The sequence below is a fragment of the Daktulosphaira vitifoliae genome, unplaced genomic scaffold (genome assembly GCF_025091365.1).
Source record: "Daktulosphaira vitifoliae isolate Bord-2020 unplaced genomic scaffold, ASM2509136v1 Scaffold_3, whole genome shotgun sequence".
Lineage (NCBI taxonomy): Eukaryota > Metazoa > Arthropoda > Insecta > Hemiptera > Phylloxeridae > Daktulosphaira > Daktulosphaira vitifoliae.
Window position 1 is genome coordinate 40,546,031 of NW_026099574.1, and position 12,515 is coordinate 40,558,545.

The window sequence follows — 12,515 nt, forward strand, 5'->3', positions numbered from 1 at the left end:
TGTTTTTCATTTTATAAAGAAAAAATATGTCTTAATTTACTAAAATTACTAAGGCTGTTGATGACCTTGCAAATATTGATATGTCCTACTCAAAAAATTATGGATATTTAAATTTAAACATGACTGTTTCAAAAATTATTTTGATCAAAATATAGAACATATTGCATCAAAAAGTTACTTGGAAAATTAAAAAAACATGCAAATATTAATTTAATTTTTATACTATTGTCTTTTATATGTACGTCAATTTTATTACCTATGAATATTTTTCTATTCTCTTTTTGTAGTATGTAAACTAACAAACGTATTTTGTAATTTAAACATATTAGCTTTGTTTTACTACTTATTACATTGCCAATTAAGATTATTATACATTAATTTGGACTGCTTTATCATTTAAATAAATGAATAAATTTTATTTTAACTCAAAAAAATCGATAAAAGAAAGTTACTGCTTTATTCTTTAAACCTTACCGATATGTTTCACTACATTTAGATTTTTACATAATATTATATTAATTTACATATATATTTGTATTATATTTAATGATAAATATAGTTTTATTTTAATAAATTATGTTAAATAATTGAAATTTCGAACAGATAATCACTATTTATAATAATGTTATGGTGTTAGTCTTACATTGTAATTAAAAATATATGTAATAGCGAATTACATAGTAATGTATAATTTCAGTAGAAACTGAGTATAATTATAAAGTATGTATAATAATAAATAATACGTTGTATTCCATTAACATTTTATCAAACAATTAGAAAATAATTAATTTTAGGAGCTATGCGCTTTGTAAATATTGATGATATATTTGCATTTTTTCTTATTAAATTTACTATTAAATACATCATAACATAAAGAGTAATATCTTACATGACATAAATATGCATAATTTTTAGATATTTGTATAAGCGCTTGTAGACAATTTAAAGTAAAGTTTAATATTGCTTTTTATTTTTGAAATATATAAATAGTAAAAATGAAAGCGTTGTTGATATAATAAATTTCAAATTTGTTTTATTTATTTAAAATTTAAAATGTGAAAAATATATAAATTTTGTATACATAAAAAAGTATTCTACACATTTTATAGATTTTTATACTTATATTCTATAACAAAAAGTTAAATAACACATTCCATTGACGCGTTTCAAATAAATCAACGTTTATCAGAAACGATTAAATATCTCAAACAAATTACACAATTAATGTCACATAGTTTTGGATTTTATTTTACAATTAGACTTGAAAATACATTTAATTAGTTTGGTAATTAAGAATACCAATATAAATGTACAAATGAATAAAGTCATAGTTATATCAATCAAAAAATACTGAAATGTGTTTAACTCAACACTAATACTTTTTAAATGCATGGCGCCTTTATGACGCAAGACGTATTCCACCCAATATACAGCTCGATCTATAGGTTTCATATCTCGGTCTCTATATAAAAGACTTTGTCGAATGGAATTTTCATTGTACCTGCAAAAGAAGTTAATTACAATCTTATTAAATTTACTATTTTTTTTTTAGTGCTATAAATGTGTGATTTGAAAAAATTAAAGTTTTAGCTTCGATAAAAAACTGAGAAGGTATTAATTTTGCCATGATGTGTTTATTTATTTTTTTGTGTCTGTCACTACTTTTTCTCAGCTCTCACTGGACCGATTTTTAGTAAGTAAAAATGAAAATGAAATGATATTTTTGGACCAGCTTAATAAGTAACTTTAGAAAATTATGCAAAAAGTATCCTCCCCGGCGGGGAATCGAACCCCGGTCTCCCGCGTGACAGGCGGGGATACTTACCACTATACTACCGAGGATTATGCTTTTAATTTTACAAAAATGGTACACATTAACAAATTATCTTTTAACTTTGATGCGAAGCTGAAGAAGGTATACTCTGACGAAATTCCTTGTAGACAATTCATAATTATCAACAAATTATTTTTTGAAAAGTTTTGTATCAGCTCCTTCAAATTTTATACATGTTTGCCATAAAAGTTATAGCAGTTTTAAAAAGAAATTATTTTATTAGGTATTGCATCAAGCCCTTTTATTTTTGTACATATTTGTCATAGAAGTAACAAAATATACTATTTTATAATTTATCCGTAAAAATTACAATACTAAATTATTTAATATCAATTTAATACTATATTTAATTTCTATAATAAATATTATTCATAAATTAAACTTTTAAATCTAAGAACAATAGTTCTTAGATTTAAGATATATCCTGATTAATAAATCAGGATATAATTAAGAAAATAGGAGTCAATTTTTGCTTTTGGAATAATCCACCAATTTCTCTAAATTAAACACGATATACAGATTTGAATCGAAGCGTATCTTATAATAGTGATTTTAATCAGTGTCAGGTATCATCTACACTTGTCCTAACTATGCCTCATCTATACTTTGCTACTGTTATTCTTATTATTTTAATTTCTCAACAGTTTTATCAATTTCAATACAATCATTACTAGTTAATTTGAGTATGTTATTCGTAATTAAGAAAATCGTAATTTTTGTAAATATTAACAATATTTGATGCATTAAAACTTTGATATTGACCCATATACAATTTTTTAGATTATTACATGTATTTTTTACTTATTATTTATTTATTAATACATACTTTGGATTTTCAAGTACTTCGTTTATCGTGGACAAAAGGGATTCCTCGTCAATTGAATAAATATCAATCATTTTACCGAAACCTTTTTCTTCTACAATTCGCATGTTCATGTGCTGATCGGCAAAAAATGGAACACCAATAAGTGGTTTGGCGTTATATGACGCTTCTTCAAAGCTATGCAATCCACCGTGAGTAATAAACAATTTCACATTTGGATGGCCTATATTAAAAGTAAAGTTTGGTATTCTTATATCTGAGCTCTTAGTATCTACTAATAATCTTGCTCTTACCCAATAAATCCGCCTGAGGAAACCATTCGCTTATCATCACGTTATCTGAAAGGTTAGATGGTCTTTCTGCTATCCATCTCCACATAACTTTTTGTTTTAGTTTTTTGAAAACATTAATGAACGTCAGTATATATTTTTCAGGAAGCATTGCAGGATTTACTATTGTACCGAAACTAATGTATATCACTCCAAACTCGGCAGATTCGACAAATTCCAGTAATTTCTATGAAAAATATTTTAACTAAAATACACACAGAATATTTGTTTTTTACTGGATGATATTACTAATTTTACTTTTAATACATACTCCTTTTAATTGTTTTGGCTCTTTTATATGAAGACCTCCTACTTCAACGGTTCCTGGTAAATAAGGTCTTGTTAGACCAACACTATAATGACCATTAACTAAAGTTAATGATACATTATTCAACATGTCTTCCAAAGAAGGTCTACTCTCCCAACCTTTGTACTTAAAGTTAGTATTCAATATTTTTTTTTGGTAAGATAGATTCATGTAATCTTCGGGAAACAACTGTAAAAATCCGATAATTGTATTCTTGAACCTATTTATAAATGACATTTTGTCGATAGATTCCATTCTAGCATCAGGTATGTAAGAATACATAAATGATTCGCCAATCCATTTGGTATTGCTTTGTGCCAGCTTAAGTGCGTTTAAACTTATTACTGGTGCATTATATTTGTGGCCTAATGTTACACAACATTGTTGACCAAATGTGTATACAAAAACAAGATCAAATTTACTGTTGTCGGATTGTATGAAATTTTTAACTTCGGTTTTAGGAAAAATGGCTAAAGCTAACATAGTTGATAAATTCCATAGAAGAGGTACAACTGTAAAAAAATTATAGCTAACCATAGGGTTTAATCCTACAATTTAAAATCTTACATTAAAATAAAATAAAATTAATATGTTAAAATTAATTAATTAACAACCTTCAGCAAACGACTTGTCGATGCCTACAACAATATCAGTATAATTTTCAATGGGCTTTTTCAATGGAAATGAACTAACTACGGTAACATTATGTCCTCGGTGAGCCAGTTCTTGAAAAAGTGGTTGAAATCCTCCAAAATGACTTTTGAAGGGCAGTGGTGCAAATACTAAAATATTTGCAGCTTTTGATATTGTTATCGTAGCAAGTGAAACATAAAGAGTACTTAAAATCCATTGAGTTTTACTGGTCATCGTTAAAATTATATACTTAAGATAAATACAATAATTGTATTATTTGAATTTATATCTAAAAAAAATTTTTTTTTACTTACTCTAAGTATATAAAATATAATAAAAAATTTATCTCTTGTGACAAATTATTTAAAAATAAAATTATATTAAAATATTTATAGTTATATAATTTTATTTTTAAATTAACTTTAAGTAAATATTTATTAATATTTGGTATACATTATTTATATTAGATTTTAAAGTCATTAGATTTGCAGTATCTTTACTCAACTAAAAAATTGAAAGAGATGCAGCTAAAGTTGATGCGACCATATTACTTTTGTTAATTCGATAAATTGAATTAATTTTTTAAATATTGGCAAAGCGCCCGCATAAAATACTAAAATAAAACGTTTTTTAATAGTTATCCTATAAAACTAATTTAAAATTCTTTGATTTAATATTACTTTTTTAGTTTTTGTGACTTTTATTATTATAAGGAAACTATTGGTATTAAAACAACTTTATACAAAATAGTGTAATATTTTGTTCTTATGTTTTTAAGTGTAAATTTAATAATTACAGATTAAGTAGACTTTGCTTTATTAATAAATACTAAACAAATATTTCATAATTCATTAGTTTTTTTATTCAATTATTAATTTTATTAAATGTTTACAATAAAAATAGACTTGTAAGCCTAAAAGTCTAATTTTTATCTAATTAACGAGAAAGATAATTTTATTTAAAATAAATCCACTTTAATTGATCATTAACTTTGAATAGTTGAAAATATTATAGCAAAAAAAACTTAATTTAAGATTATTTTTTAAACTATATGAAAAAACTATGTTATGATTTAGAATTTACTTATATATTAATTATAATTTATAAAAAATAAATATAATTTAATGCTAAACAATATAATAAATGAGGAAAGATTCGATTTGTATGCATTTATATATTTAGTCAAGTTATTCCTAACACATCAACAACCAGTACAATTAGATATTAATAAGATAAAAAACGTAGTAATTTGAGTTAACTGGGAGTATAGTATTTATGGGAGTTTTAAGGGGTTATTCCCCCCTAAAAAAAATATTTCCACCACACTTTATATTCCAATAAAAAATTTGCTCAAACTTCAGTCTTTTTAAAATGGTTCAAATAAAATTTATAAATGCATATAATTGCGATTTCTAGTTAAGTTAAAGGTAATAATTTAAAATTATTCCAATAGTTTATTAAAGAGTTAATCTTTCCTTCTGACCAATATTTTAAATTATTTTTCAAGAATTTAGCCACACATTTATAAATACCTTTTTCAACTCTAATTTAATTTGAATTTTCTATATTTTTAATTTGTATAAATTTTATATGTACGTTAAATTACATTTGAAAAAAAAAAAGTTTGAACTAATTAATATAAAATTTGTATTGCGGTTAACACTATTTTTTGTCTGAAAATTAATGAACTACTCGTTGTTTCAAAAAATATTTCAATTTTTATATGATTATTTTAGATCGCAAGTTAATTATCCAAGTATTATACTAAGATAATATAAAAAGGTTGATTCCCATTCCAATTTATTTACTACAAATTATAGTAAACATCTATTTTTTTTGTTATACGTATAAGATAAGACCTATTAGACAAATTATTTTATGTCAGATGTTATAACAATGATCTAATGATTGTATAAAATGAACATGTGTTAATTAAATTAGAAGATAAATTAGATACCCTTCAAAACTATTTTAAAATTTATAATAAAATATCAATGTATTTTATCTTATCGTGAAACTATTGATTAATTGTAATTACGTGAATATGTATAAGCAACCTGTTTTAACAAGAATTGCATGAAAAAACAGCAAAAAAAAAAATTTTTTATTCTTCGTTGAAAATGAAAAAGTTCATACTTTTTAGGAGGATCAATAGAAGCGAAGGATATGATGAAAGTCTATTGGGTATTTATTTGCTTACCAGTACATTGAATATATCTCATTGATCCTTTCTCTCAATACCATGAGGTATTAAGAAATTAAAAAATGTATCAAAAATGTGTTCTCTGTTACTCCCTCTTTAGTACAAAAAACTGTCACGTGTTTTTAGCTTCGACGCGAAGCTGAGAAGGTATAAATTTACCATGATGTTTTTTTTTTTTTGTGTCTGTTACCACTTTTCCTCAGCCCTAACTGGACCGATTTCTTTCAACAATACGTCAAAAGGTCACAAATCGTATCTAGTTGGACACATTACCCTTAAAAATTGAAAAATTTTCCCTCGTTCTCCGCATATGGGGGAAATATCCAAAAAAATTACACATTTATAAATCGGTAAATTTTGTCATTTTTATCACTTTTTTTTCTTAAAACTTCCACAACTTTTTCAAAAATAAACAAATCAACATAATTTTTTTTTTTTAATAAAATCTTAGATAGTTTCCTTTTATTTGATATTATTTTTTTGAAAATCTAACACTTAACCTGGTCATTGGGGGGGATTTAAAATAGCAACTTTTTTACAAAAACTAACTTTTTCAACTTAATTTTTGAAAATGTTCCGAAAATATTGAGTCCTTAAACATATATCAAATTAAAGCTTATTTTATGTACTATAAAATGAAAAAAAAAATTGTCCCGACGACCTATCTTCTATGCGCAAATGGCTACCGTATTCAAAAATATACTATTTTTCTATTAAAATTCTAGGTTTTGTATTTTATTTTATTTTAAAATATCTTATTAGGAGAATATATTGACTTTCATGAATATTATATAATTTAATTGACATAGAATAAAGTTCATAAGACATAAGAAATTAAACTTATTAAATTTTTTTTACTTTTTTAAAGTCGAAAAAGTAATATTTAAATTTGAGTTATCTTAAATAGCCAATTTTTTAGTTTCGATGCGAATTTTTTATATAAAAATACTAATTTTTAATAATATTAAAACTTAGAAGTGATAGAAAAAGTCTAATTGCAGATTTGAAAACATCGCGAAAAGTTGATTTAGAATGGTATATTTTTGTTACTGATGAAAGTGCCTTGTAGTTCAGTACATTTATTTATAGTAACAAACAGTTATTATTGAAATTTATTGTATCAAGCCCTTTAAATTTTTATACACGTAAAAATAAAGCAAAATACAACTTCTTTATTATTTTTATAATTTCTCCGTTTAAATTACAATATTAAATTATTGAATATCAATTTCATACTAAATTTAATAATTATAATTAGTATTTATTCATATATTATATTTTAAAATCAAAGAACTACTAATCAGGATATAATTAAAGAAATAAGAGTTCATGTTGCNTGATGTTGCTCTTGGAATAATCCACCAATATCTCTAAATGAAACACTATCTACAGATTTGCATCGAAGCGTTTCTTATGATAGTGATTTTAATCACTATCAGATATAATCTATACTTGTCCCATCTATGCCTCGTCCACACTGTGCCTCGACCCCACTGTGCTACCGTTTTTTTTTGTGTCTGTTACCACTTTTCCTCAGCCCTCGCCGAACCGATTTCTTTCAATGATACGTCAAAAGATCACAAATCGTATCTAGTCGAAGACGTTACCCTCAAAAATTGAAAAAAATTCCCTCGTTCCCCGTAAATNTCAAAAATTGAAAAATTTTCCCTCGTTCCCCGTAAATGGGGGAAACCTCCAAAAAATTACAAATTTAAAAATTGCTAATTTTCGAAATTTTTTCAATTTATTTTACTTNTTTAAAAATTGCTAATTTTCGAAATTTTTTCAATTTTTTTTACTTAAAATTGCCATAACTTTTTAAAAAATGAACATATCAATATAATTTTTTCTTTTATAGATGCTTGATGTCTTTACCTATCATTTGGTATATTTTTTTTATAAATTAAACTCTTTATCTGCCCACAGGGGGGGATTTAAAATGACAACTTTTTCAACTTTTGAAAGTGTTCCGGAAGGTCTAACATTTTTATATATATCTTAAATTATAGATAATGTAATGTACTTTATTATGGAAAAAAAATTTGACCTCTGGACTTGTCTTCGTGGTGAAAATGGCTACCAAATGCTATTTTCGTGTGAATTTGTGAAAAAATTNGGTGAAAATGGCTACCAAATGCTATTTTCGTGTGAAAATTCTTGATTTTATTTTTTACATTTTTAAGTTTATAATGCTATAAATTATTGAAGTGTTTGGATCAACATAATTTTTTTATGAGAAATAATATTTTTTAATAATCCCTTTTTAATTCAGGATATTAATAAGAAAATAGTAGATCATGTAGCTTTTGGAATAATTCACCAATTTTTTAAAATTAAACACTATCTAAAGATTTGCATCGAAGCGTTTTTTTTATAGTGATTTTAATCACTATCAGATATCATTATACTTGATCCAACTATGCCACGTCACCACTGTGCCGCGACCCCCCTGTGTTGGGTTTTTTAAACATAATATAAAATATATAACTCACAATCTTACTTCAACGTTTTTTAACAGTAATCTTTATAAGTGAAACCTTTCTGTAAAATTTACGATATAATATGATAAACAGTAATCAAAAATAATAATTCAAATTCAAATTTCAGAAGTCTGTCATAGAGTACTAAAATACTATGGTAACTACGAGCAACAATATACAGGGAAAATTTTCTCGAATAAAGAAATTTAATTAATTAATACTTAAAATATAAGACGTTACAATTACAAAGAAAAACAAAAAATCAATACTACGCGATACCTATTGATAAACATAAAACATAGTTAAGCATGATACAACTTATAAAGTAAAGTAGTTCTGATTTAAACGAAAATAATACTTTTCAAACGTAATGTTCAAGAAAATTCTGTGTAAGAAAAAATAAATATTAAAAACTGCTTTTGGTCGAGAATTATCTATCGAACTCTTTTTAACGTTAAACGAAAAAATGTACTAATGCTAAATTCAGTTATAAGATAAAGTTATGATTTATTTAAACGAAAAAAGAATAATATTTGACACGGTCCTGCGTCGCTTCGTGATACACGTGTCCCGCCCACCCGCGCCACCTTTTTCAACCGTCGCCCGACAACGATATTTGGTAGTTTGACTGACCAACACCGCGGTCATGCGCCACGGTGCCAAGTCCAACAAGTGTCACACGACCGACGACGGCCCGCCGCCGCATATGATACGTTGAGTATCAATGCTGCTAACTTTTTGACGTCAGAAGACTATGCGAACAACATTTTTAATTGCGTTCGTTTTGTAGATCCTTTTTTAAATAATCTGTTGTTGTTCATGAATAACAAACGGCGCACGGGTCTCTACCATTGAAACCAATATCGACTACATAACTGGGACGTGCATCGTTTCATATTATAATATTATATATGTTCAATAATCAACGTTAATTATTAAAATTAACGTTTACATTAATTCTTTACAATATTTATTGAAAAATCATACAATTATTTACTGTTTCAGCAACAATTATAAAAATTTATTTTGTAGATTTAATGAACTTCTACATTTATCATAATAACAACATAAAAAAGATCATGCCGTTTTAAGTTTTGATTTGTTATATTTGAAAAGACAATTTAAAATCTTTAAAACTAAGAATATCACGATCATTATAAAAAAACCAAAAACAATAAATACATCTATGAGGAAGTATTGAAATATATTCAAACGAGTGCTCTGGCTTATTAAATGCTTTGCGCCTTTATGACGCAACACGTATTCTACCCAATATACTGCTCGGTCTATTGGTTTCATGTCTCGGTCTCTATATAAAAGACTTTGTCGAATGGAATTTTCATTGTACCTGCAAAAGAAGTTAGTTACAATATTATTAAATTTACTATTTTTTTTAGTGTTATAAATGATCCTTATAAACTAGACTCTGATGCATTGACTTTTCTCTGTATCTACATAATCAAATATAAAAGTAAGAATAATTTACTTATATTTTTAAACTTTCAGTACATACATTGGATTTTCAAGTACATCTTTTATTGTAGACAATAAAGATTCCTCATTCATTGTAAAAAAGTCAATCATCCTTCCAAAACCTTTTTCTTCTACAATTCGCATGTTCATATGCTGATCGCCAGAAAATGGTATACCAATGAGAGGTTTGGCATTATATGATGCTTCTTCAAGACTATGTAGACCACCATGGGTAATAAACAGTTTTACATTTGAGTGACCTTTAAAATGGTATAGATATAATGAATCAATGTTCTTCGCTCAACATCTATTAGCAAATAGTTCTAGACAGTTTTTATGACTAATTTAAGGATTCTTGACATGCTCATTTGAATTTTGATTTACATTACTTACCTAGGATATCTGGTTGTGGAAACCAATCACTTATCATAACATTATCCGACACTTGAGGTGTTTTTCCTTGACTCCACTTCCACATTATTTTTTGTTTTAACTTATTAAATACGCTAATAAATATTTGTAATTTAGCCTTGGGGAGCATTGCAGGATTTGCTACTGTACCTAAACTAAAGTATATCACCCCATGTTCTGCAGACTCGATAAAATCTAAAAATTTCTATGACAATATGTAAATATTAATATTGATACATAAAGATACTTTTTTTTTTATCTTCTGCTTATTTATTCTATTTATGTATAAAAATTAACACTAGAATTTGTCTAAAAGTTCAATTTTTTTAGCAATTTCAAGATTATTTTTATGTTTTTTTGTTTAACAATAAGGTTGGTTAACATAGGTTTACTGTGAAGATTAGACATGTTTTCTATGTAGAAGTATTAAAAACTGTAATTTACTATTTATCTTTTGAACATAGTGTTTATATATCATTATGCAAAACGAATAAGGCATTTATTTAAAAATCAATTTTGTGATGATGAAGTATTTGAATTGAGATTTCAATATTATTTTAATAATTATCAATAGAATATAAACATTTGAATTAAACTAACAAGAAAATTAATACAAGCATAAAGTTTAATAGAAGTGTAAAATTATATTTTTAATCTTTTAAGAAATCGGCAACAGTGAATTACTGCCTTATTTATTGCACACAGGAATACGTAAAGTAAAGTGGGGTAGATGACGTAGTTTAGCTTTTATGACTTTTCTTGATATCTGTGAGTAAATTTAAAAACTGAAATTTGTATGGAAACTTTGTATGTCTTGCATTACACCTAGAATTTTTTTTCGATTTTCTCTTTCATTATAATTGAAAAATATGGGTTTTACTAAAAATTTTTATTTTTATGATCTTTTCGCAATTATATGGCACGATGACGAAAACGATTGTATAACTTAGCAACCAAAATTATTGTAAGAGAAAGGTATTTATTTTGAATTAATAGCTATTAGGTAATACTTTAAAAATATTTAAGAAAGAAAGTTGAAAATTTTATTTTAATATACTAATACCTAAAGTTTTGATTTTTAAAAATTACATCAAACACATGCTAAATATGAATTTCTAACTACAACTAAAATTAACGAGTATGCATGTATATTAGTACTAGTGAGAAAAAAAATTGTATCAATAGAAGCTTTTATACTGCTGAGTAGGGATCAACAAAGATTAGTAAATATCCATTTAATTTCGATATTAACAGTTTTTCTGGTAAAATTTCGATATCAATAATATAATGAAATATTGTGATATTATAAATATCGATTTGAATGAGTTTCTTAAAAAATAAGCTTAAAACAATAATGAAGGAAAAATACTAGTATTATTGTGATAAAAGCATCGGGCGCTCAATATACGAAAAATATGGCACAAAGTGCACCCACGCTTTTATCACAATAATATTAGTATTTTTCGTTCATTATTGTTTTAAGCTTATTTTAAAAATTATTTTTAACTTTTTAGTGCGATGTGCTTTAAAAGCGTGTTTTGTGATTTTTTTAAACTATATTTATTTTTCACTTTTTAGTTTCATGTTATAATTGTAGTTACTATATCAATATCTTGGTTGTTACGGGTAACGGGAAATCAGAGTTCGATTCTGGAGAGGGAGTCTGAGAAACGGCTACCACATCCAAGGAATGTAGCAGGCGCGCAAATTATCCACTTCCGGAACATGGAGGTAGTGACAAAAAATGACGATACGGGAATCATCCTTTGTAATCGGAATGAATAACTTTATATCTCTTAATGAGAATAAAGCGTGTTAATATATAAATTTTAATAGTAATTAGAATATATATATATATACAAGTAAAGCGACTTAAGTAAGTAAACGTATCATGCACTAGGTATAGCCGTGTTTTATGGGCGGGCGGGCGGGTCGGACTAACGTTATACTTGAGGTATAAACGGCGGTAGGAATATATACGTAAGCCGTATTGCACGCGGATGGTATTGGTCAGTCAAAATA

The 12,515-nt window shown here is 25.9% G+C and overlaps 1 protein-coding gene and 1 non-coding gene across 2 annotated transcripts in view; both read right to left on the bottom strand.

The window, feature by feature from the left end:
• Positions 1-1,153: 1,153 nt before the first annotated feature.
• Positions 1,154-12,515, bottom strand: part of LOC126902165 (uncharacterized) — a 48,423-nt gene continuing 37,061 nt past the window's right edge. The window contains exons 4-11 of the mRNA XM_050679191.1: positions 10,476-10,698; positions 10,123-10,342; positions 9,690-9,957; positions 3,908-4,190; positions 3,258-3,841; positions 2,951-3,173; positions 2,661-2,880; positions 1,154-1,501 (exon numbers count right to left, since the gene is read on the bottom strand). Coding sequence (XP_050535148.1) covers positions 1,228-1,501; positions 2,661-2,880; positions 2,951-3,173; positions 3,258-3,841; positions 3,908-4,190; positions 9,690-9,957; positions 10,123-10,342; positions 10,476-10,698 — 2,295 coding nt within the window. The 3' untranslated portion in view covers positions 1,154-1,227. The remainder of the gene's footprint in view (positions 1,502-2,660; positions 2,881-2,950; positions 3,174-3,257; positions 3,842-3,907; positions 4,191-9,689; positions 9,958-10,122; positions 10,343-10,475; positions 10,699-12,515) is intronic.
• Positions 1,771-1,842, bottom strand: Trnad-guc (transfer RNA aspartic acid (anticodon GUC)). Its single transcript has one exon. It is a non-coding gene; the product is annotated as a tRNA-Asp (tRNA).